The 22,839-nt window shown below is 42.5% G+C and overlaps 1 protein-coding gene across 1 annotated transcript in view; it reads left to right on the forward strand.

The window, feature by feature from the left end:
- Positions 1 to 22,839, forward strand: part of adarb2 (adenosine deaminase RNA specific B2 (inactive)) — a 496,547-nt gene that overhangs the window by 125,323 nt on the left and 348,385 nt on the right. The window contains exons 2-3 of the mRNA XM_060825723.1: positions 143 to 204; positions 5,019 to 5,105. Coding sequence (XP_060681706.1) covers positions 143 to 204; positions 5,019 to 5,105 — 149 coding nt within the window. The remainder of the gene's footprint in view (positions 1 to 142; positions 205 to 5,018; positions 5,106 to 22,839) is intronic.

The raw sequence follows: 22,839 nt of genomic DNA on the forward strand, positions 1-22,839 counted from the left end.
ATATAAAAAAGACAAAGGTGTTGGGTGTTTTGAAATGAATTAAGGTAGACAGGATCAGATGGAATCTATCCCAGAATGCTGAGGAATGGTGAGGAATTTTCTGGGGCCTTCCACAAAATCTTTGTAACCTCTTTCGTCACAGGAGAGGCTCACAGGAATGGAGAGATACCAATGTTATTCCTTTGTTTGAGAAGGACAACAAGGGTAATCTGGAAAATTACAGGTCTGTGATCCTTACGATATTGGTTGGAAAATTATTGGAGAAGATTCTGAGGGACAGAATTTACTCACATTTGGTAAAACAGAGACAGGCAGCTTGATTTTGAATGGGGAAGGCTGTATCTCACATACCTGATTGAGTTTTTTGAGGAAGTGACAATGATGACTGATGAGGGCAGGGCAGTGGATATTGTCTAAATGGATGTTGGTAAGGCCTTTGACAAGGTTTCTCATTGCAGACAGTTTACAAAAAGTGAAGTCACATGGGATCTGCAGGGAACTTTTAAGATGGATACACAACTGGCTTGGTCATAAAAGACAGAGAGTAGCGGTGGAAGGATGTTTTACTGACTAGAGATCTGTGACCAGTGGTGTTCCGCAGGGATCAGTGCTGGGATCTCTGTTCTAGAGATGATTTAGAGAAGACTGTAGGTCCTCCAGTTAGTGGGTTTGTGCATGGCCTAAAGGTTGGGGAAGCTGCAGGTACTGAGGAGGATTGCCAGAGGATACAGCAGGATATAGATAGGCTGGAGACTCGGACAGAGAAATAGCAGATGGAATTTAATCAGTAGATCAAAAAATATTCACTCAGTGCGTAGTTAGGGAACAGAATCTACTGCTTGGAAGTGTGGTCAAGGCAGATTCGATTGAGGCAGTCAAGAGGTAAGTGGATAATTTGAATGGTAAAATTATGCAGGACTACAGGGAGAAAGCAGGCAACTGGCATTAAAACAGAATGCTCAGAGAGCTGGTGCAGACACAATGGGCAGAATGGCCTCCTTCTTGACCAATGATAAAACAGCTTCAATAACTTCCTATCTATAAAGGCATACTTCCATTGCTTGCTCATATTAGCTGAAAAGTCAGGTTTTGGGGCATTGGTGTAATTGCAATTGATTATTTTATTTTAAGTGGCTTACTGTTAATGTTAGCTGAAAATGTGTTGCTGGAAAAATGCAGCAGGTCAGGCAGCATCCAAGGAACAGGAGATCCGACGTTTCTTCAGGCTTATGCCCGAAACGTCGAATCTCCTGTTCCTTGGATGCTGCCTGACCTGCTGCGCTTTTCCAGCAACACATTTTCAGCTCTGATCTCCAGCATCTGCAGTCCTCACTTTCTCCTACTGTTAATGTTACAATTGAATAATGGCTGCACCCTACCCCACAGAGCATTCTTATTGCTACAAAATGAATGAACAAACTTGAGAAGAAAGTGCTGGTTAAGAGTTGTTAATGAGGGTCTGGATCCAGGATCATGGAACTCAGCAGTTAAAACACCCTTTGAGGCATCTTAATATAGATTAGACCTGGTATTGATGGATTGAATATTAGGAAACCGAAAGGTTGTGGAGAACAGCAGTGACTGGAATTAATACAGCTTTCAGGCAAGAGTGGAGGTGTAATGGTCATTGGTGGGTGTGTTACAATGCAGCAGGAGACGGCACCCTTTTTCCTTTTGTTAATCCATTTTGCAGCCAGGAAGACTCTGAGAGCACTAAAGAACAAATGTGTTTTATCAGTGATGCATCACTGTTTCTACAGGTCATGAATTTTGCTACAATCAGCAAACTGTGAGAGTGCAGATGGCAGAGGAGGTACATCCCTCACTGTGGGCATTACCCCAAACAATGCGGCTGCTTCAATAGAATCGGCTGCCTTGGGCATGACAGAAGAGGATGATGTGACTGGGTTTGAGTTCAGCAGGGAAACTGCACCACCTGGCCATGAATACCTGCAGGGACAGCCATCTGTCATGTTCTGGTGGCAATAAAACTTACTAGGCCCCTTAATGCTTGTGCTGTTGGTTCTTCCAGCCCCTCACACTGGAAAGCCCAGGATTTAGTCAGTGGATGATTTCTATTCTGGACAGTCAAACAATGAGCATCTGTAAGACATAGTGAAAGCAAAGTCACTCAACTTTAACAGTGAATTTGGTTTGTGAGTTTTGTAAGGCATCGCTGTTGCATTGTTCCCTAGTGTTCTGTGAATTTGCAAATGTTGGTTGCTTATTTGGTGCTGTGAACAAGGGAGAATCATTATTTGGTGACAGTTAATCTAACTGGCCAGTAGCAGGGGTACCAGAAGTTCTGCATCTGTGCTTAAACCAAATGTCCATGTATCAGTGTTACAGAACTCCTTTAGGAGCTCAGAGCTTACTGTCATTCAGTAAAACCATTCAGCTGCTCCTGCCCTTTACTCCATAAAGAGCATGTAACACAGAGTCTCAAATTAGGTCTCTGAATTGATTTGTCTGCATGTGTCACCAGTGGTAGATGTCCTTTTCAACCAGCACTATCACACTTGGAGCTTCTGGATCCAGTGACAAGTATTGGACTCTCCCTGTGTAGATAAGAAAAAGGACCAGAAGAATACCTCCTCCAGTGCGCTCCGACCTATCAATAAACACATGGCAGAACTCCTACATCAGCTCTACTTTCCCGCTTCATTCCCCCATATCCCTAGACTCAGTTGATGGAGAGGGGAAGCCTCTCAGTTGTTATTCATCAGAGATCAAAGTAAGCAGATGTTAGGTACATAATGAGTATATGGCAGCAACACATTTATAACTGACTACCATATTATGATCAAAGGAACTGTTAGAGGTGGTATATGAACATTGACAGAGGATTAACAAACTAATAGAAGACAATGTGTTGGGATAAAGAGGGAATTTTCAGGTTGGCAACCTGTAACTAGTGGAGTGCCACAGGGATCAGTGCTGGGCCACAGTGATTTACGTCAAAAGGTGTGGCGCTGGAAAAGCACATCAGGTCAGGCAGTATCCGAGGAGCAGGAGAGTCGACGTTTCAGGCATAAACCCTTCATCAGGAATATGACTCTCCTGCTCCTCAAATGCTGACTGAGCTGCTGCACTTTTCCAGTGCCACACTTTTCGATTCTGACCTCCAGCATCCGCAGTCCTCACTTTTACTCAGCCGTAATTATTTACAACATGCTTTAATAATGTGGCTGAGGAAAGTATATGGACTGTAGCCAAGTTTGTGGATGACACAAAAATAGGTGGAAAGGCAGATGTTGAGGATGACACAGTTTGCAGAGCGATATAGACAGGTTAGTCAAATGGGCAAAAGACTTGACAAAGCAAATATAATATGGGGAAATGTGAGGTTATGCACTTTAGCAGAAAGAATACAGGAACTGAACATTGTTTAAATGGAGAAAGACTGCAGAAAGCTACATCACATAGGGATTTGGGCGTCCTCATACCTAAATCACAAAAAAGCTCGCATCCAGGTTCAATAGACAATAGACAATAGGTGCAGGAGTAGGCCATTCTGCCCTTCAGAACGCAAATGGAACATTGGCCTTTATTTCAAAGGAACTGAAGTAAAAAAAAACAGGGATTTGCGAACAGTTTTCATCTACTTATCTAAGGAAAGATATCCTGCCATTGGAAGCAATTTGAGGAGGTTCAGTTGGCTGATACTCGGTATGAAGATACTATCTTATTAACAAAGGGTAAATAGGTTGGGCTTGTACTCATTGAAATATCGTTAAATGAGAGGTGACCTTATTGAAACATACTAAATTCATAGGGAACTTGTTAGGGTTGATGCAGAAGTTTGTTTCCCTTTGTGTGAAAGTTTAGGACCAGAGGGTATAATCCCAAAATGGGGATTCACCCTTTTACGACAGAGATGAGGAGAAGCTTCTTCTCTCTAAATGGAGTAAATCAGTTGAAATTTTTTTACCACACAGGGCCACTGAGGCTGGATCATATTCAAGGCTGAGAGAGACAGAATGGGCAAAAGGCAGGAAAGTGGAGTTGAGGATTATCAGATCACTATTGAACTGATTGAGTGGTGGAGTGGATTCAATGAGCTAAATGTCTACATCTGTCCTACATCTTATGAGCTTAACTAATTTGTCTTCGTGTACAATCACCCAGCATGGACACACCAATACAGTAAAATGTGTGCCTCGCTGGAAATATTCTCGGAAAGGAATTCTGTCCTTCTGTTTTACAATGATATTCTTACTTTATGTTTGTGTTTCTTTCATTCATGGAACTTCTTCCAGACTTAATCTGTGACATTCTGCCACCTTTCTGTCCCAACTTCTTCTCTTTACACTGTCCTCCATTACAACAGAGATTGGTGCTTCCACAGGCTGGCTTCCATATTGGGCTTACTACATTTGGTTCAGACCCATCAATAATTTTAATAAAAACAGTGCAACTCTTTCCTGGATAAGACCTTTGTCAGTGAGTCACATACCAGAAATGTTCCAGGATTTCTTGGGGAGGCAATGGTCTAGTGGTATTGTCACGAGACCTATTAATCCAGTAACTCAGCCAATGTTCTTGAGACCCGGGTTCAACTCCTGCCAAGGCAAATCTGAATTCAGTAAAGAATCTGGAATAATGGGCCAAATGATGACCCTAAAACCATTGTCAATTGTCAGGAAAAACCCATCTGCTTCACAAATGTCCCTTAGGGAAGCAAATCTACCATCCTTACCTGGTTTGGCCGAGATGTGACTCCAGCCCCACAGCAATGTGGTTGATTCTTAATTACCCTCTGGGCAATAAATGCTGGCCTGGCCAGTGACACCCATATACTGTGAGTGAATTAGAAAATTTTCACCATCCCTGCTTAGACAAAGACACATCGTGATGAATCATAAAACTATAAACCATACACACCTTTGATGTTGTTTGCTGGTTATTAATTTTATAAATATCAGGTATTTCCCTCATTTTTCTCAAATCTAAGTAAAGTACCGCCCATAATGAAAATCTAATAAAACTAATGTTCTGTTAAATGCTTCTTTTGACAGATAAATTGAACACACTTTCTTCGTTCATTGGTCCATTCAAGTATTTCAGCCCTGCTTTGGAAAATACAGAGGATGAGGACAATCTGAGTAAGTCTGATTTCCCGTTTATTAAGTAAATTGCCGATACTGTCTCAATGAAATGAAAACAGAGTCTCATTCACAGGCAAACCCTTGGCAGAATCAGTTCAAATAGTGCACTCAGGAATGTGTGATAAAACACTACACCAATCAGCTTAATTTCCAAATACTTTTGTTCATTCATTTTTAAAAACGTGCAAGTTGTTCTATCCAGCAACACAACCTACGAGTCACAACAGGCAAAATCGAGCAGTTAAAAAGCTCATCCATACAAATACAGACCATCTGGTTGTGAAGGCAATACACTCAGTAGCAGTCAGCCATATGTTCGAGTTTATAAAATGAACAAAAACAGCTGCCATAAAGCATAAAATGGAGAGTTTAGAACTGAATGCATTAACTAAGAAAATTATTATAATACCTCTTAACACAATTATTTGTGTGGCCAAGTGGGTAAATATACAGCCTTGTGTGATGACCCATTTCGAAGACCCCAGCTTTGTTTGTCAGTTGTTTGGGGTAACAGGTCAAGTCAACAGAGTGAAGAGGAGTCCCATTGTGATCACTGTCACATGAATCCATTGCCAACATTCACATTCAAGGCAAATACACAAATTGCTGGAGGCTGTTAGCAACTGGTACACAGTGACCCTGCAAGAACCAATACATTTAAGAAGGAAGAAAATAAGCAAATACGAAATATAGAATCATATGTTAAGAGCATTTACAATATTTACACAACATCTAACAAATAAAAGTTGTTCAATATGGTATTAATGCTGCCTGAAAAGGGTTTATCCATATGATTTCCTTAGCTTCACTTGTTCACTCATGGGATAATTTTTGTCTTCTGTAGATTGGCTACAATCTGATAGTTGGTTGCGTTAAACACTATTGGGCCTCTCTCTTTTCCTTTGGAACCATGCAATGTTCTGGGAGAGCGAACACAAGCTGTTTTCAAACGCAGACTTCTTATGAAACCTGTCTCTAGCCTGTCTCCCCTATCCTCACCTCCAACATCAAACAAAAGAAGTCTAATTAAGATCATTCATTCAGCTGCCTCTGTTGCCCTGCTCCATTTCCATCACTACCAAGCCAAACCTCCTCATCAGGCTCTCTCCTGTTATAACCCTGATGTCATGTCTCTCATTCCAGTTTCTCTTTCTCTCCCATCATTTGGTCTCCAAGCTCATCTCATCAATGAGATCCACCTCTTACTTCTTGATGCAAATACCACTAAACTAAACTATTGTGCCTTTTGTTATAACACAAAGATATAAATCCAGACCAAATCAGACTCACTGACACTGGACACAATGAAATTAAAGCATTTGTTGACTCTCAAAATATTCAATTATTCCTAACCAGACTTTACAAATAACTGATCTAAGAGACCAAGTTTATAACTTAAACAAACCTTAATAATGTAACTTGAGCAAAACACAGATGAATAACTAGGCATTCGAATTAATATCTATGATCCTCAGCCCAATCTTCTTTGAATATAGTCCAGCACTCACACACCGACAGGCAGACATGGTTAAGGTATACATTTATTAAAAATTGTAAATTGTTGCTTCAATTAATTCCAGTCCTTCATGAAATCCAATGGATTACATTATAGGCTACGATCTTGCTGGAATTTCGAAGTTACTGGTCAATATAAATAGCTTCCATGGATCTCCGGAAATGTCCTTATTTCTCATAGACTGTGGTTCTTTTCTCAGGATCTTTAGTTGATAACTGGAGGCCAACTAGAGACAGCAAAACCAAACAACCCAGAGGCAATTTCCAAAGAAACTTTGTCTCCTGCCCAAAAACCCAGTCAACACAGTTCTCTCTTTGTTTTCTCATTTTTTTCTTCCCAATATTTCCTATGGTTGGCTTGCTGGAACCAGTTTTTTCCTGATTGACCAATTCAACATCCAATCAGCTGCCAGTCCCTGACCATAACAACATCTCAGTATCAGTTTGTCGATAGTATTCTTCAACCAGTAGCTATGAGACCTGCAGTATCTTTGCAGGCCAGTTCCAACAAACATCAGTGTTTTCTTCTCTCCCATTTAAAAAAGAACAGGCTTGTATTCAAAGTTCAATTCTCAACTCGCAGTTCCAAACCAAAAATGAGAAAAATAAAAGATCTATAATAATGGTCTGAAGACTTCTCTCTACTGTTCAGTTTCCTCATTTGAATCTGCTCTTGGTTATTCAATCAAAGCTAAGGCAACTCCCATGGAATCTCTTGCTCACTTGCAGCATTACCTTTAGAGTCCTGTACAGACATATCCTTATCTTTTCCTAATTCTTATCTACATTTTATCATCCAAAAACATCAGTTGCATCACCTTCCATATATTTGCTAATACCACCTAGTTCTATATATTCACCACTTTTCTCAATGTTGCCGCTGAGATACAGTATTGTCGAGTTAAACACGAGGAGATCAACTTTCGTCTGTGCCACAAAACCCAGATCCCTTCCACCAATCCCATTTTCCTGCTGGTCACCTTCTCAGTTGAACCATTATATCTGATTCAACCAGAGCTGAACTTCTGATCGCACATTCTCTTCAGTACAAAGATGGCCTCATCACTTGTCCCCAAGTAATATTGCCCATGTCTTAGGAGTACACAGTCTGAATTTCAACAGGGAGACTTGTAACTGGCAAACATCATGGAAATCTTTGGGGAGTTAACATACAAAGGTGGACAGAGGGATGCAGTGGACATAGGTAATAGAACATTAGGGAAGATTATCGATGTACCACAGAAGGAAGTCATCTGGTCTACTTAGCCTCAAACCCCATTTACAACAATTAGGTTTAGAATCCTACAGGTTAAGACAGATCATTCTCACTATCCATCTAGCCTCTTCGATAGAAGACTATTAAATTAATAGGGTTGACAGTCAGAATCTTTTTGCCAGAGTTGAAATGTTTAGTATTAGAGGGCATGCATTTAAGGTGAGAGGGATAAAGTTCAAAGGAAATGTGAGCTGCAAGTCTTCTACACAGAAAGGGATAGGAATCTCAAATGTGCTGCCAGGGGTGATGGTGGAGGCAGATATGATAGGGGCATTTAAGGGACTTTTAGATACGATGTGATTATGGAAGGAATGATGGGGTAATGGATTAAGCTATTAGCTTCTTTTGGCATCATGTTCAGCCCAACATTGTGGCCTGAAGGGCCCTTTCCTGCGGTGTATTGTTCTATGCTCCATGTTCTATCATGTACATAATAAAATATGCACCCTTTACAAATCTTCTATCTTCCTCTCTTTCATGGAAGTGGGCATTACTGGCAAGGTGAACATTTGTTAACTCATCTGTAACCATCCTTACAGTAAGTGGCTAGACAGATTCAGAGGCCAGTCAGGAGTCAAAATTGCTGAGGATCTGGATTAAATTGTAAACTGAACAAAGGTGTCAAATTTCTTTTCCCTAAAGGGGATTAATGAACCAGATTAGTTTTTACAAAAAGAGATGATAATGACATGGACACCATTCCTGCAATTGGCCTTCAATTCCAGATTTTATCATCAGAAAATAAATTCACCAACTCCTGTGGTATCACCAGAGCATTAGTCTGCCTCTGATCACTATTACAGTTACATTGACATTGTGCAAACATCTCTTTTGAGCAGTAAGTTTCAAATTCCCACTGCCCTCTCAATGAAAACATTCCTCCTCATGTCAGCTGATATTATTACTGGATATGTTGAGTTCCCAGACAGGAACCCAGCTTGGTAGATCATATTTTTATGTTTGATTTGGTTTTAATGAAGTGTTCTTTCACTGAACCGTAAGCACACAATACTGCAGATTTACTTTAACAACAAAATTGAAGTTTATTACCAAAGGAGTAAAGATTTTGAAGAAGTAACAAAAAAGATTGATGGGGGCAGAGCAGTAGATGTGACCTATATGGACATCAGCAAGGCATTCGACAAGGTTCCCCATGGGAGACTGATTAGCAAGGTTAGATCCCCATGTAATAGAGGGAGAATTAGCCATTTGGATACAGAACTGGCTCAAAAGTAGAAGACAGGGTGGTGGTGGAGGGTTGTTTTTCAGACTGGAGGCCTGTGACCAGTGGACTGCCACAAGGATCGATGCTGGGCCCCCTAGTTTTTGTCATTTACATAAATGATTTGGATGCAAGCATAAGAGGTACAGTTAGTAAGTTTGCAGATGACACCAAAATTGGAGGTGTAGTGGACAGCGAAGAGGGCTACCTCAGATTACAACAGTATCTGGACCAGATGGGCCAATGGGCAGAGAAATGGCAGATGGAGTTTAATTCAGATAAATGTGAGGTGCTGCATTTTGGGAAAGCAAATCTTAGCAGGACTTATACACTTAATAGTAAAGTCCTAGGGAGTGTTGCTGAACAAACAGATCTTGGAGTGCATAGCTCCTTGAGAGTGGAGTTGCAGGTAGATAGGGTAGTGAAGAAGGCATTTCGTATGCTTTCCTTTATTGGTCAGAGTATTGAGTACAGGAGTTGGGAGGTCATGTTGCGGCTGTAAAGGACATTGGTTAGGCCATTGTTGGAATATTGCGTGCAATTCTGATCTCCTTCCTATTGGAAAGATGTTGTGAAATGTGAAAGGGTTCAGAGATTATTTACAAGGATGTTGCCAGGGTTGGAGGATCTGAGCTACAGAGAGAGGCTGAACAGGCTGGCGCTGTATTCCCTGCAGCATTGGAGGCTGAGGGGTGACCTTATAGAGGTTTACAAAATTATGAGGGGCATGGATAGGGTAAATAAACAAAGTCTTTTCTCTGGGGTTGGGGAGTCCATAACTAGAGGGCATAGATTTAAGGTGAGAGGGGAAAGATATAAAAGAGACCTAAGGGGAAACGTTTTCCCACAGAGGGTGGTACGTGTATGGAATGAGTTTCCAGAGGATGTGGTGGAGGCTGGTACAATTGCAACATTTAAGAGGCATTTGGATGGGTCTATGAATAGGAAGGGTTTGGAGGGATATGGGCTGGGCGCTGGTAGGTGGGACTAGATTGGGTTGGGATATCTGGTTGGCATGGACGGGTTGGACCGAAGGGTCTGTTTCCATTCTGTACATCTCTATGATTCTATGACTCTAAGAAATAGAATAATCTGAACCATCTACTTATGATAAAAATTCAAAGGTTTTAAACTCACAGTAAAATGATAACTCCATTAATCCCAAAACACTCCTTTTTAAATTGAATGGAAACAAAGTAGCTTCAGCGTTGTTCTAAATACACAAGTCCTGGTACAGTTCCCAAAACACAGCCTATATAATAATCACATGAGAATTAATGAATCCTACACGTTGGTAGGTTTAAGTGACTTGCAACTTTGATTGAAAGTGCAGATGGCAACTCCCAGGAACTATCATACATTTGAGTTTCAATATACCCCTTTCACTAGCCACTTTCAGGTTTTTATCCTAACACATCTGATCTGGAACTAACAGTAATTTTTAACTCCAAAGGAATCTGATTTACTGCATCTATCAGCCCCTTCACAAGAACACTGACTATATAGCCATCCTGTGCTAAGGTCTTCACAGGACTGACCCACTCAAAATCAAAAGTGAAAGCTCAATGTCTCTCAATTATGGCATTTCCCTTAAACTTAAAAATAAATTCTCGAACTCGCCAACAAATCTTTGGGGCCCAATTGTTTATCATGTCCTATTGAAAACAGTCTAGAATGAACAGAAGTCCATAGGGAAAGGCATTTGATAAGGTTCCACATGGTTGGCAATTGTACAAAATAAGGAGTTTCGGGATTGAGGGTGATTTAGCAGTTTGGATCAGAAATTGGCTAATTGAAAGAAGACAGAGGATGGTGGTTGATGGGAAATGTTCATCCTCGAGCTCAGTTACCAGTGGTGTGCTGCAAGGATCTGTTTTGGGGCCACTGCTGTTTGTCATTTTTATAAATGATTGGAGGTGGCTGTGGAAGGATGGGTTAGTAAATTTGCGGATGACACTAAGGTAGGCAGAGTTGTGGATAGTGCTGAAGGATGTTGTGGATTACAGAGGGACATGGGTAAGATGCAGAGCTGGGCTGAGAAGTGCCAAATGGAGTGGAATGCGAAAAAGTGTGAGGTGGTTCACTTTGGAAGAAGTAACAGGAATGCAGAATACCAGGCTAATGGTAAAATTCTTGGCAGTGTAGATGAACAGATAGATCTTGGTGTATAGGTGCATAAATCCGTGAAAGTTGCCAATAGGTTGACAGAGTTGTTGAGAAGGCATATGGTGTGTTGGAGTTTATTGGTAGGGGAATTGAGTTTTGGAGCCACAAGGTCATGCTTCAGTTGTACAAGACACTGGTACGGCCGCACTTGGAATATAGTGTACAGTTCTGACCACCACATTATAGGAAGGATGTGGAAGCTTTGGAAAGGGTTCAGAGGAAATTTACTAACATGCTGTCTGGTATGGAGGGAAGGTCTTACTGGGAAAGGCTGAGGGAACTGAGACTGTTTTCATTGGAGAGAAGAAGGTTGATAGGTGAATTAATCGAGACGCATAAGATAATCACAGGGTTAGATAGGATGGACAGCGAGAGCCTTTTTCCTCAGATGGTGAAGGTTAACATGAGGGGACATCATTTTAAACTGAGGGGTGATAGATTTAGGACAGATATCAGGGGTAGCTTCTTTACTCAGAGGGACATGGAACGGCCTGCTTGCAACAGTAGTGGACTCGCTGTGTTAAGGGGATTTAAATGGACGTTGGACATACAGATGGATAATAATGGAATAGTGTCAGTTAGATGGGCTTCAGATTAATTTCACAGGTCGGCGCAACATTGACGGTCAAAGGGCCTGTCCTGCGCTGTAACATTCTATGTTCTATGCTCTATGGTACAAACCCACTGTACAGCCAGCCTTCAAAAATTGTTTATAAATGAAACTGCCATAGTTGCAGAAATACTTGTGTTAATAATTAACTTCAAGCACACAGAAATGTCCGTAAGTTATTAACTCAAACCAAAAATCTAAGCTTGCAGAAAGTAATGTTGGTCAGCACAGTGGCTCAATGGTTAGCACTGCTGCCTCACCGCATCAGGCACCCAGGTTTAATTCTGCCCTTGGGTGACTCTCTGTGTGGAGTGTGCACATTCTCCCCAGGCCTGTGTGGGTTTTCTTCGGGTTCTCCAGTTTCCTCCCACAGTCAAAGATGTGCAGGTCAGGTGAATTGGCCATGCTAAATTGCCCATTAGTCAGAGGGAAATGGGTCTGGGTGGGTTACTCATCGGAGGGTCAGTGTGGACTTGTTGGGCCGAAGGGCCTGTTTCCACACTGTAGGGAATCTAATCTAATCTAATCTAATCCATAATGTGCAGGTTAAGTGCGTTAACCTTGGGAAATGCTGGTTTTTCAGGCATAGGGTAAGGGAGGAGTGAGGTCTGAGTGGGATACTCTTTGGAAGGTCAGTGTGGACTCAGTATGCTGAATGGACTGCTTCCACATTTCCATTGAAAATTGAACACATAAATCACACAGTATATATCATACTCAACTCTCCTCTAATCCTTCCACCAATTACTTTAACTCCATATCTCTGGTATTAAGGTACATAGCAAAATATTAGAAATTATGTGAGAAAATTAACAATTATGAAATTATAGGGAGAATAGCAAACAGGATTAATCTAAATAGAAGGGAGGAAAACAGAATGTAGAAATTGAAATTCACAGAGTACCCTGCATAGCAAAGGAAGAGGCACAGTTAATTCTATAGTTAATTCTACACAGAACCAAAGAAAGCTTGAAAAGGAGCTCCGATGAAATAAATTTACATGATAGAGGCAGAGGGAATTCAGAAATGATAAATTTGAGAGGATTAATTTTGGCACAAAAAGGCAGGAATTATACTCAGAATTACCAGTGTTGAGCAGAGAAAGTTTGGACAGAGAGACGGTATGTCAGGTTTATAAAGTCAGTAACAAGATTCTAAGTTAAAAATCAAATCCATAGGTCGAGAGGTAATGGCAATCTCATATAAGACCTTAATAACACCTCAGTTAGAATACAGTACTCCACAGATCACAGTACTTGGTCCGATATTAGTTGTAAGTTAATGAGGCTTTAGATAAAGTAAAGACTGACTTTTACTGCGGGTTTGGGAAACTGGAAGCACGGAAACTGAGGAAATAAAAGCAGGAGAAGATTTCTACCTTCGATCCTGCTCATCCATTCAATACAATCATGGCTGATCATCCATCCCAGTAATGTTCCACTTTCCCCTCATACTCTTTGACCTAAGAAACAGATCGAACTATTTCTTGAAAACATTCAACAATTTGGCCCCAGAAGCTTTTTGCACACAGAGACTTCCACAGATACACCAATCTTTAGGCAAAGAAATTTCTCATCATCTCAGTCCTAACTGACTGACCCGAGTATCCTTACACTCTGACCTCTAGTTCTGGAAAGCAGTGGTTCGCGATCACTGATTTGACAGTCCATAAAATCTGAATTAGCCATCAAAGAGCCAGCCATGAAATGAAGGACACTGCAAGGGAGGTGGATGCTATAATTCATTGACTCAGGGTAAAAGGAAAATTCCCATCTGTCCCAAAGGGCAGGCTGCTCCATTTGGCCGACTGATAGCACAGGGGCAGCTGCTCAGGTCCACAGGCCCTTATTCTGTTCAAGAAACCTTCAGCTACATGCAGTCTCACTTCCCATCTCCCAACCCTGCCCTCCAGGCTGCTGCAGGGAAGGTTCCCCTGCTGGCTGTGGACTGCTCCACTCACAGTAAAATACCATCGCCCAAAGAAATCTGTCTTTAAAATATCGAATCCTGCTCTTGGAAAACATTGCTGTTGCCAAGGCATTGCCAGGGATCAGCGACACAGTGTATCAGAGGGACGGTCAGGAATACAGTGTATCTAAGGGAGACTCAGGGACACGGTGTATCAGAGGGAGGGTCAGTGACACAATGTATCAGAGGGAGGGTCAGTGACATAGTGTATCGAAGGGAAAGCCACAGTGTATCAGAGGGAGGGTCAGTGACACAATGTATCAGAGGGAGGGTCAGTGACATAGTGTATCTGAGGGAAAGCCACAGTGTATCAGAGGGAGGGTCAGTGACACAGTGTATCAGAGGGAGGGTCAGGGACACAGTTTATCTGAGGGAGGGTCAGGGACACAGTGTATCAGAGGGAAAATCACAGTGTATCAGAGGGATGGTCAGGGACACAGTGTATCAGAGGGAGGATCAGGGACACACTGTATCTGAGAGAGGGTCAGAGACACAGTGTATCAGAGGGAGGATCAGGGAAACAGTGTATCAGAGGGAGGGTCAGGGACACAGTGTATATGAGGGAGGGTCAAGGATACAGTGTATCAGAGAGACGGTCAGAGACACAGTGTATCTGAGGGAGGGTCAGTGAGACACAGTGTATCAGAGGGAGGGTCAGGAACACAGTGTATCAGAGGGAGGGTCAGAGACACAGTGTATCTGAGGAAGGGTCAGTGAGATAGTGTATTAGTGAGAGGGTTAGTGAGACAGTGTATCAGAGGGAGGGTCACAGACACTGTATCAGAGGGAGGGTCAGTGAGACATGTATCAGAGGGAGGAACACAGTGTTTCAGAGGGAGGGACACAGTGTATCAGAGGGAGGGTCAGAGACACAGTGTATCAGAGGGAAGGTTAGTGAGACACTGTAGCAGAGGGAGGGTCAGAGACACAGTATATCAGAGGGAGGGTTAGTGAGACACTACATCAGAGGGAGGAACACAGTGTTTCAGAGGGAGGGTCATTGAGACAGTGTTTCAGAGGGAGAGACACAGTGTATCAGAGGGAGGGTCAGTAAGACATGGTGTATCAGAGGGAGGGTCAAAGACACAGTGTAACAGAGAGAGTGTCAGTGAAACAGTGTTTCAGAGGGAGAGACACAGTGTATCAGACGGAGGGTCAGTGAGACACGGTGTATCAGAGGGAGGGTCAGAGACAGGGTATCAGAGGGAGGGTTAGTGAGACACAGTGTATCAGAGGGAGGGTCAGGGACACAGTGTCTCAGCGGGAGGGTCAATGAGATAGAGTGTATCAGAGGGAGGGTCAATGGACACTCTATCAGAGGAGGGACACAGTGTATCAGAGGGAGGGTCAGTGAGACACAGTGTATCAGAGGGATGGTCAGGGACACAGTGTATCAGAGGGAGGGACACAGTGTATCAGAGGGAGGGTCAGGGACACAGTGCATAAGAGGGAGGGTCAGTGACACAGTGTATCAGAGGGAGGGACACAGTGTATTAGAGGGAGGGACACAGTGTATTAGAGGGAGGGTCATTGAGACAGTGTATCAGAGGAAGGGACACAGTGTATCAGAGGGAGAGTCCGTAAGACACAGTGTATCAGAGGGAGGATCAGTGAGATAGAGTGTATCAGAGGAAGGGTAAGGGACACAGTATATCAGAGGCAGGGTCAGACACACAGTGTATCAGAAGGAGGGTCAGTGAGACAGTGTATCAAAGGGAGGGTCAGAGAACAGTGTATCAGAGGGAGGGTTAGTGAGACACAGTGCATCAGAGGGAGGTTCAGTGACACAGTGTTTCAGAGGGAGGGTCAGGGACACAGTGTATCATAGGGAGGGTCAGAGAACAGTGTATCAGAGGGAGGGTTAGTGAGACACAGTGTATCAGAGGGAGGGTCAGTAACACAGTGTTTCAGTGGGAGGGTCAGTGAGACACAGTGTATCAGAGGGAGGGTCAGTAACACAGTGTATCAGAGGGAGTGTCAGTGAGACACAGTGTATCAGAGGGAGTGTCAGTGAGACACAGTGTATCAGAGGGAGAGTCAGGGACACTGTATCAGAGGAAGGGTCAATGAGATGCAGTATATCAGAGGGACAGCCACAATGTGTCAGAGGGAGGGTCAGTGACACAGTGTATCAGAGGGAGGGTCAATGAGACACAGTGTATCAAAGGGAGGGACACAGTGTATCAGAGGGAAGTTCGGTGAGACACAGTTTATCAGAGGGAGGGTCAATGAGATAAAAGTGTATCAGAGGGGAGGTCAGGAACACAGTGTATCAGAGAGAGGGTCAGTGACATAGTATATCAGAGAGAGAGTCACAGTGCATCAGAGGGAGTGTCAGTGACACAGTGTACTTGAGAGAAGGTCAGTGAGACAGAGTGCATCAGAGGGAGGGTCAGGAAGACAGTGTATCATAGGGAGTGTCAGTTAAACACAATGTATCATAGGGAAGGTCAGTGAGACACAGTGTATGAGAAGGAGGCCCTGATAGTCTATCAGAGGGAGTTCAGGATACAGTGTTTCAAATGGAGGTTCACTAAAACGCAGTGTATTATCAGGAGGGTCAGTGGAACACTGTTTCAGAGCGAGGATCAGGGATACAGTGTCTAAGAGGGACAGTCAGAGACACTGTGTCAGAGGGTGGATAAGGGACACAGTGTATCAGAGGGAGAGTCAGTGACATAGTGTATCAGAGGGAGAGTCACACAAATCACACAATCTTACCCTCTCCGATGGTGGTGTGGGAGGTAATGGGAGAGGAAGCCAATCCAATGGGAAGGGTATCTGTAACCTTCCCACCATCACAGGAGGTCTGGCATGCTCCTCACCCTCATTTTCCTGCCTTTTCTGCAAATCCTCTCAACCCATTGCAAATTAAAAATCTGCTAACTCCTTTAATTTACTCACTGTCCCAGCATCCACCACACGTTGGGGTAATGAATCCCACAGATTGACAACCCTTCGGGAGAAGTCGTTTCTTCTCAACTCTGTTTTAACTGTGTTCGCCCCATATCTTAAGACTATGACCTCTCATCCTAGAATGCCCCAGAAGAGGAAATATTCACTCCATGTCTAGTTTATCCATATATTTTATCATCTTGGATACCCTAATTTGATTATCATCTCATTCTTCTAAATCCCAGTTTAAGTCTAAACTATTCAATCTCTTAGGGTGACCTGATTTGTAAATGTTGGAACTCAATTTGATGTGAAACAGTGACCACATACACCCCAGTGTAGAACCCTTCCCCAGTGACCAGATTTGCCTCATTCCTGATGAAGGGTTTATGCCCGAGACAACAATTCTCCTGCTCCTTGGATGTTGCCTGACCTGCTGTGCTTTTCTAGCACCACACTCTCGACTCTGATCTCCAGCATCTGCAGCCCTCACTTTGCCTCATACCTAATCTAGCAGCGAATGGCAGATACATTATCTTGCAGATCATGTCACATTAAATCTCACCTTAACAATCAATGCTGGCTTAATATGAGGGAAGGGGATGCTATGAACAGATTTCCAATCACTTACATTCAGGAGTAAATTCAAGGCACTTTGTCTGATTGAAGTCCACAACAGAACCCATGGGATTTCTTTTTTCTTAATACAGAGTGCAGTGATAGAGTCAGAATCTTCCAATATAATACGGATATTCACCAGCTGTACTCAACACATGGGAATTTTAAAATAACTGTTTCCTGCATGAAAATTGATCCCTCAGTTTACCATAGAAAGTTCAGCTATTGAAATGTTTTATTTTCCCATTGCCTTTTCTTTTAAATGTTTAATTGAAAGTTGAATGAGAGCTCCCTGGTGCCTCAGTGATTTTATGACGCCATCAAAAATCACTTGGAAGTTAATTTTTGAAGGCCTCTTTGGCGTTTAGATGATTTTCGTGTCACGACATTGCAGGATGTTCTTTATCACTACGGCACATCTTAAGAGGACAGGAATTGCAATGTGTTTTAGTGCAGTGCACAGTTCAATAAAGTTCCTCACTGAACACAATCTTCAGTGCTAAACCTGCATCATGAAAACTTCTGCTTCAGAAGATCATGAACATTTTATTTGCCCTTGTAACATTTGACCAAATACTATTAGAAGCCTTACAGTCTTGTCTGCAAAATGGCAATGGAGAACTTGGGGCCATATCTGCATTTATAAACATTCCATTCTGTCTGTAGTAAGACCACAACACCTCCTTTAAGAGGTGTTGGCTGTCTTTGATGTGGCATCATGGATATCTGATTTCTCCAGCTCCCTGAAATAACTCGACAGAGGCCAGTATCCCATCACCAAGTCACCTTTTACTTACACATGAATTGTTCTTGTTTTTAGTACTTCCTCATCCATAGTCAGCTAGCAGAGTGGCAGTTCTCTAACACTCTCTGTTCTTATCTGTCAAGAATATGGTGCTGGAAAAGCACAGCTGGTCAAGCAGCATCCAAGGACCAGGAAAATCGATGTTTCGGGCAAAAGCCCTTCACCAGGAATTCCGAATGTTGATTTTCCTGCTCCTCGGATGCTGCCTGACTGGCTGTGCTTTTCTAGCACCACACTCTTGGCTCTAATCTCTAGCATCTGCAGTACTCACTTTCGCCTAGTTCTTATGTGTCAGTCAGGGCTCCCTGGTTGGACCAGATTAACAGCCCCAATTAGGGATCTCATATTCTCAGAGATCCAGCTGACTGACCTCTTACAATCAGTACAGACCCAAACAGCAGCATTGTCAATAAATAGTATCCTATCTCTACACATGGTAATGAGATGTCATCACCAACTTCACCTGTCCTTGGACCCACAAGACAAGGTATGCTCAGTGCCATTGATTTGCCACACTTCAGGAATGACCAACTTTCAAAGACAATAAAATTCTCATTTTGCAGAGTCAACAGGGAACAGAAATATCACTAAATCTGTGTGGATATACCTGTTGCTTTTGATGCAAAAACCAGTAACAACGTTTCTTCATGTGTGGCAAGCATCACTTTAAATTGGAATCCAACATTATTATATTGCACAGTTTTCAAATGGAATAACATTTTAAAAAGCAGCTCTTTTCTTGTCATATATTTGTTAAAAAGTAATGTCATCAAACTACCATTTTACATCTTTCCAGTCAGAATTTCCAATGTAACAAATATTTTCTAAAAGCCTCTTGTTCCTTGACATAGCCAACTATTTATTTGTCACATTTCAACCCTCGGAAAGTGCATGTTGAACAGCATGAATCTGTTTAAAACAGCACTGAAGCCAATTCCTTTCGTGAAGACACAGTTTGTAGTAAAAATAGAGGATGCGGGGAAGAATCTGCAGCTCAGATAGCATCTATGGAGAGAGAAGGAGAATTCACATTTTAAGTCATCAGAACTGGTGATCATTTGTAAACAATCACACCCCTTGGAAAACATAATGTTTGTTATCCTTGTCTTCAGCATGGATATGAAAACTCCTTGGTGTGTGAAGGTCTCAACTGGTAACTATCCTGCCTTATTTTAAACAGGTAAATACCAATGTTTCCAGCATTAGTCTTAAGAGGGCAGAGGAAGATTTTATTATGAGGGAAGCAACTATTTTGTACTGATTCCCAATAGCACACATTGCTGCTAACGTTTAAAGAAGCAAAATGCCCCATGTCATTATGCAGTGGCATCACCAGAGATAAGTGAAATTGGAGCCAGAGCAGACGATCTTGGAGTGACGACCAAAAGTCAACCAAAGAAACGGGCTGCAAGGCGAGCTGTAAGAAAAAGCACAGTGTTAGTTATCACATGAACACTGACAACACCCTGCTCCATCTCACAACCACCCCTCTTGACTACTTCTGAGGAGTTATTCCTGATGAAGGGCTTATGCTCGAAACGTTGAATTCTCTATTCCTGAGATGCTGCCTAACCTGCTGTGCTTTGACCAGCAACACATTTACTTCTGAGGAGTTATCAGATTTTTTTTATCCGACATCTACTGCTGAATGAGCTGAAGTTTCTCAAGTTAAATATTGAGAAGATTAGAATTGTTGTTTTTGGGCTCAGCTTCCAATTCTTTCCCTGGCAACTGACCCCATCCTTGTCCCTGGCAAAGAGAAAATGACTGTTTGCAACCTTAGTATTGCATTTGCTTCTGACCTCATATTATGCCATCATTAAGACTACTTATTTCCACCTCTGTAACATTACTCAACCTTCCCTTTGTCTGAGCTCACCTTCTGGTAAAATCTTGATTCATACCCTGGTTACTTCTCAACTTTAATTATTTTGGTGCACTGATCAATCATACTCATAATACTTGAGGCCGTCCAAATTCCTACCATCCATATTTTAATTCACAGCAAACTCTATTCAGATTTAACATCTAGATTAGATTAGATTACTTACAATGTGGAATCAGGCCCTTCAGCCCAACAAGTCTACATTGGCCCTCCGAAGAGCAACCCACCCAGACCCATTCCCCTACATTTACCCCTTTACTTAACACTACGGGCAATTTAGCATAGCCAATTCACCTAACCTGCACATCTTTGGACTGTGCCTCCACCACTTCCTCTGGCAGCTCATTCCATACATGTACCACCTTCTGCATGAAAATGTTGCCCCTTTAGTCTCTTTTATATCATTCCTCACTCACGCTACAACTATGCCCTCTGGGAGGAAACCGGAGCAAACCCGTGGAGAATGAACAAACTCCACACAGACAGTTGCCCGGGGTGGGAATTGAACCAAGGTCTCTGGCACTGTGCAGCAGTAGTGCTAACCACTGTGCCACTGTGTCACCATGCCGCACCTCTTCTCACTGATCCTCATTAGCTTCCAGTAAAACAACATTGATTATCAAACTCTCATCCCTGCTTTCAAATCCCTAGCCCTTCCCTATCTCTGCGATCTCCTCCAACACAACAACCCTCTGAGATTCTGCTCTGCTATAATTCTGGCCTGTTGTGTGCTCACGCCCCCATTAGTGGCTATACCATCAGTTCTCCCGGCCTCAAACTGCAAACGTGCTTCTTTGCACCTTTCTGTGTATCTACTTTTCTTTCATTTTTCAAAACACTTCTTAAAACCTGCAACTTTAACCAAGCCTTTTTATCGGATGGCCGAATTATCTCCTCATGTGGCTCAGTCTCACACTTTGCCTTACGAAGCACCTTGGAATTTTTGTTTGCTGTTTAGTTGCCATATAAACATCAGTGTTGTTGTTATTGGAGGTAAACAAGCAGAGATGCACGCAAATTAAGAATGCAAGTGCTTCAGTGGTTATAAGCACAGCCGTAATGGTATGGTCGAGGGAACAGTTAAAGAAATGCTTTTCATTGTAATTTCTTTTAAAAACAACATCGGAAACACCTGCAAATTTAGACTGGAGAAGGACAGTGTTGTCGAGCTAGAGAAGTTGGAGAGGCAGTGGCTACACTATGATGGGATCATATGCAAGGATTGAAAGTGAATTGTTGACTCTGAGAGCACAGAAGGCAGCATTAACCAGCAAATACTTAATCATAACATGGGCTCCGAGTTTTAAGTAAATTGAATCAACAGACGGCAGAGAACAGGAAACTGTTCAGGAAACTATGGAATAGTCAGGCCTGTAAGTGACAGCGTCATTGTCAGTGTCAACTCAATCATTGTCACCTCAATATCAGCAGAGGTGAGAGAGAAGGTGGGGAATTTTAGAGAGATTGGGAAACAGGGAGCATTTTGATTGGAGGGAATATAGCCCAGAGTTAATTGGAATGTGAAAGTTGATTTGGCAGTGAAGGTAGAATTTGGCCCCAAAGATAGAGTCTTTGGACTTCCCGAAGTTTAACTGCAGATAACTATGACTCATCTAAGACTGAATGCTGCTCCCTAATAGTACACAAGGGCAATGAAAGGTTGAGAAAGCTGGTGGAAAGGTAAGGCTGGCTGTATGCATGGGAGCTGATATAAGCCTTCTTGTGTTATAATTCCAGCTGATGTTAATACTGGATAATATGCAGGAACTAGGGGAAGCATGGTGGCACAGTGGTTAGCACTGCTGTCTCGCAACACCAGGGACCCAGGTTCGATTCCAGCCTCGGGTGACCGTCTTGTGTGGAGTTTGCATATTCTCTCCATGTCTGCATGGATTTCCTCCCAGAATCCAAAATGATGTGCAGGTCAGGTGAATTGGCCATGCTAAAATTTCCGATAGTGTTCATAGATATTAGTCAGAGGGAAATGGGTCTGGGTGGGTTACTCTCTGGAGATATGGTGTAGACTTGTTGGGCCGAAGCACCTATTTCCACACTGTAGGGAATCTAATCTAGTCAAACAGGTTGGAATCAAAAGTGAAAACTGACTTGTTAGATTGTAACTTTGTTTTATGTCACCATAGAAGTCAGTTACTGAAAACATTCAAAACAGGCTGCCAGTGTATTTTTAATGCAAAGAATAAAATATTTAGTAAACAAGGGAAAATCAAGAGTTTGACTGCACTAGACACACAGGCTGGAAAGATCCTCCCTGGTGCCAGGATCAAAGATACCTCAGAGAGAGTGCAGAGTATTCTCAAATGGGAGAGCTACCAGCAGGAGGTCATTGTACGCATTGACATGAATGACACAGGAAGGAATAAAGATGAGATTCTGAAGGGAGAATATAGGAAGTTAGGCAGGAATTTAAAAAGGAGGTCCTCAAGGACAGTAATATCTGGATTATGCCCCATGCTATGAACTAATGAGGGTAGGAATAGAAGGATAGAGTGAATGAATGCATGGCTGAGGAGCTGGTGTATGGGAGAAGGATTTACATTTTTGGTTCATTGGAATCTCTTCTGGGGTAGAAGTGACCTTTACAAGAAGGATGGATTGCACCTGAATTGGAAGAGGATTATCACACTGGCAGGGAGATTTGCTCGAGCTGCTCAGGAAGATTCAGATTAGTGGGTGGGGGGGTTGGGACACAAGGAGATAGCGAGGAAAGCGATCACTCTGTGACTGGTACAGTTGGGAAAAGGAGCAAGGCA

Source organism: Hemiscyllium ocellatum, chromosome 5 (genome assembly GCF_020745735.1).
Source record: "Hemiscyllium ocellatum isolate sHemOce1 chromosome 5, sHemOce1.pat.X.cur, whole genome shotgun sequence".
NCBI lineage: Eukaryota > Metazoa > Chordata > Chondrichthyes > Orectolobiformes > Hemiscylliidae > Hemiscyllium > Hemiscyllium ocellatum.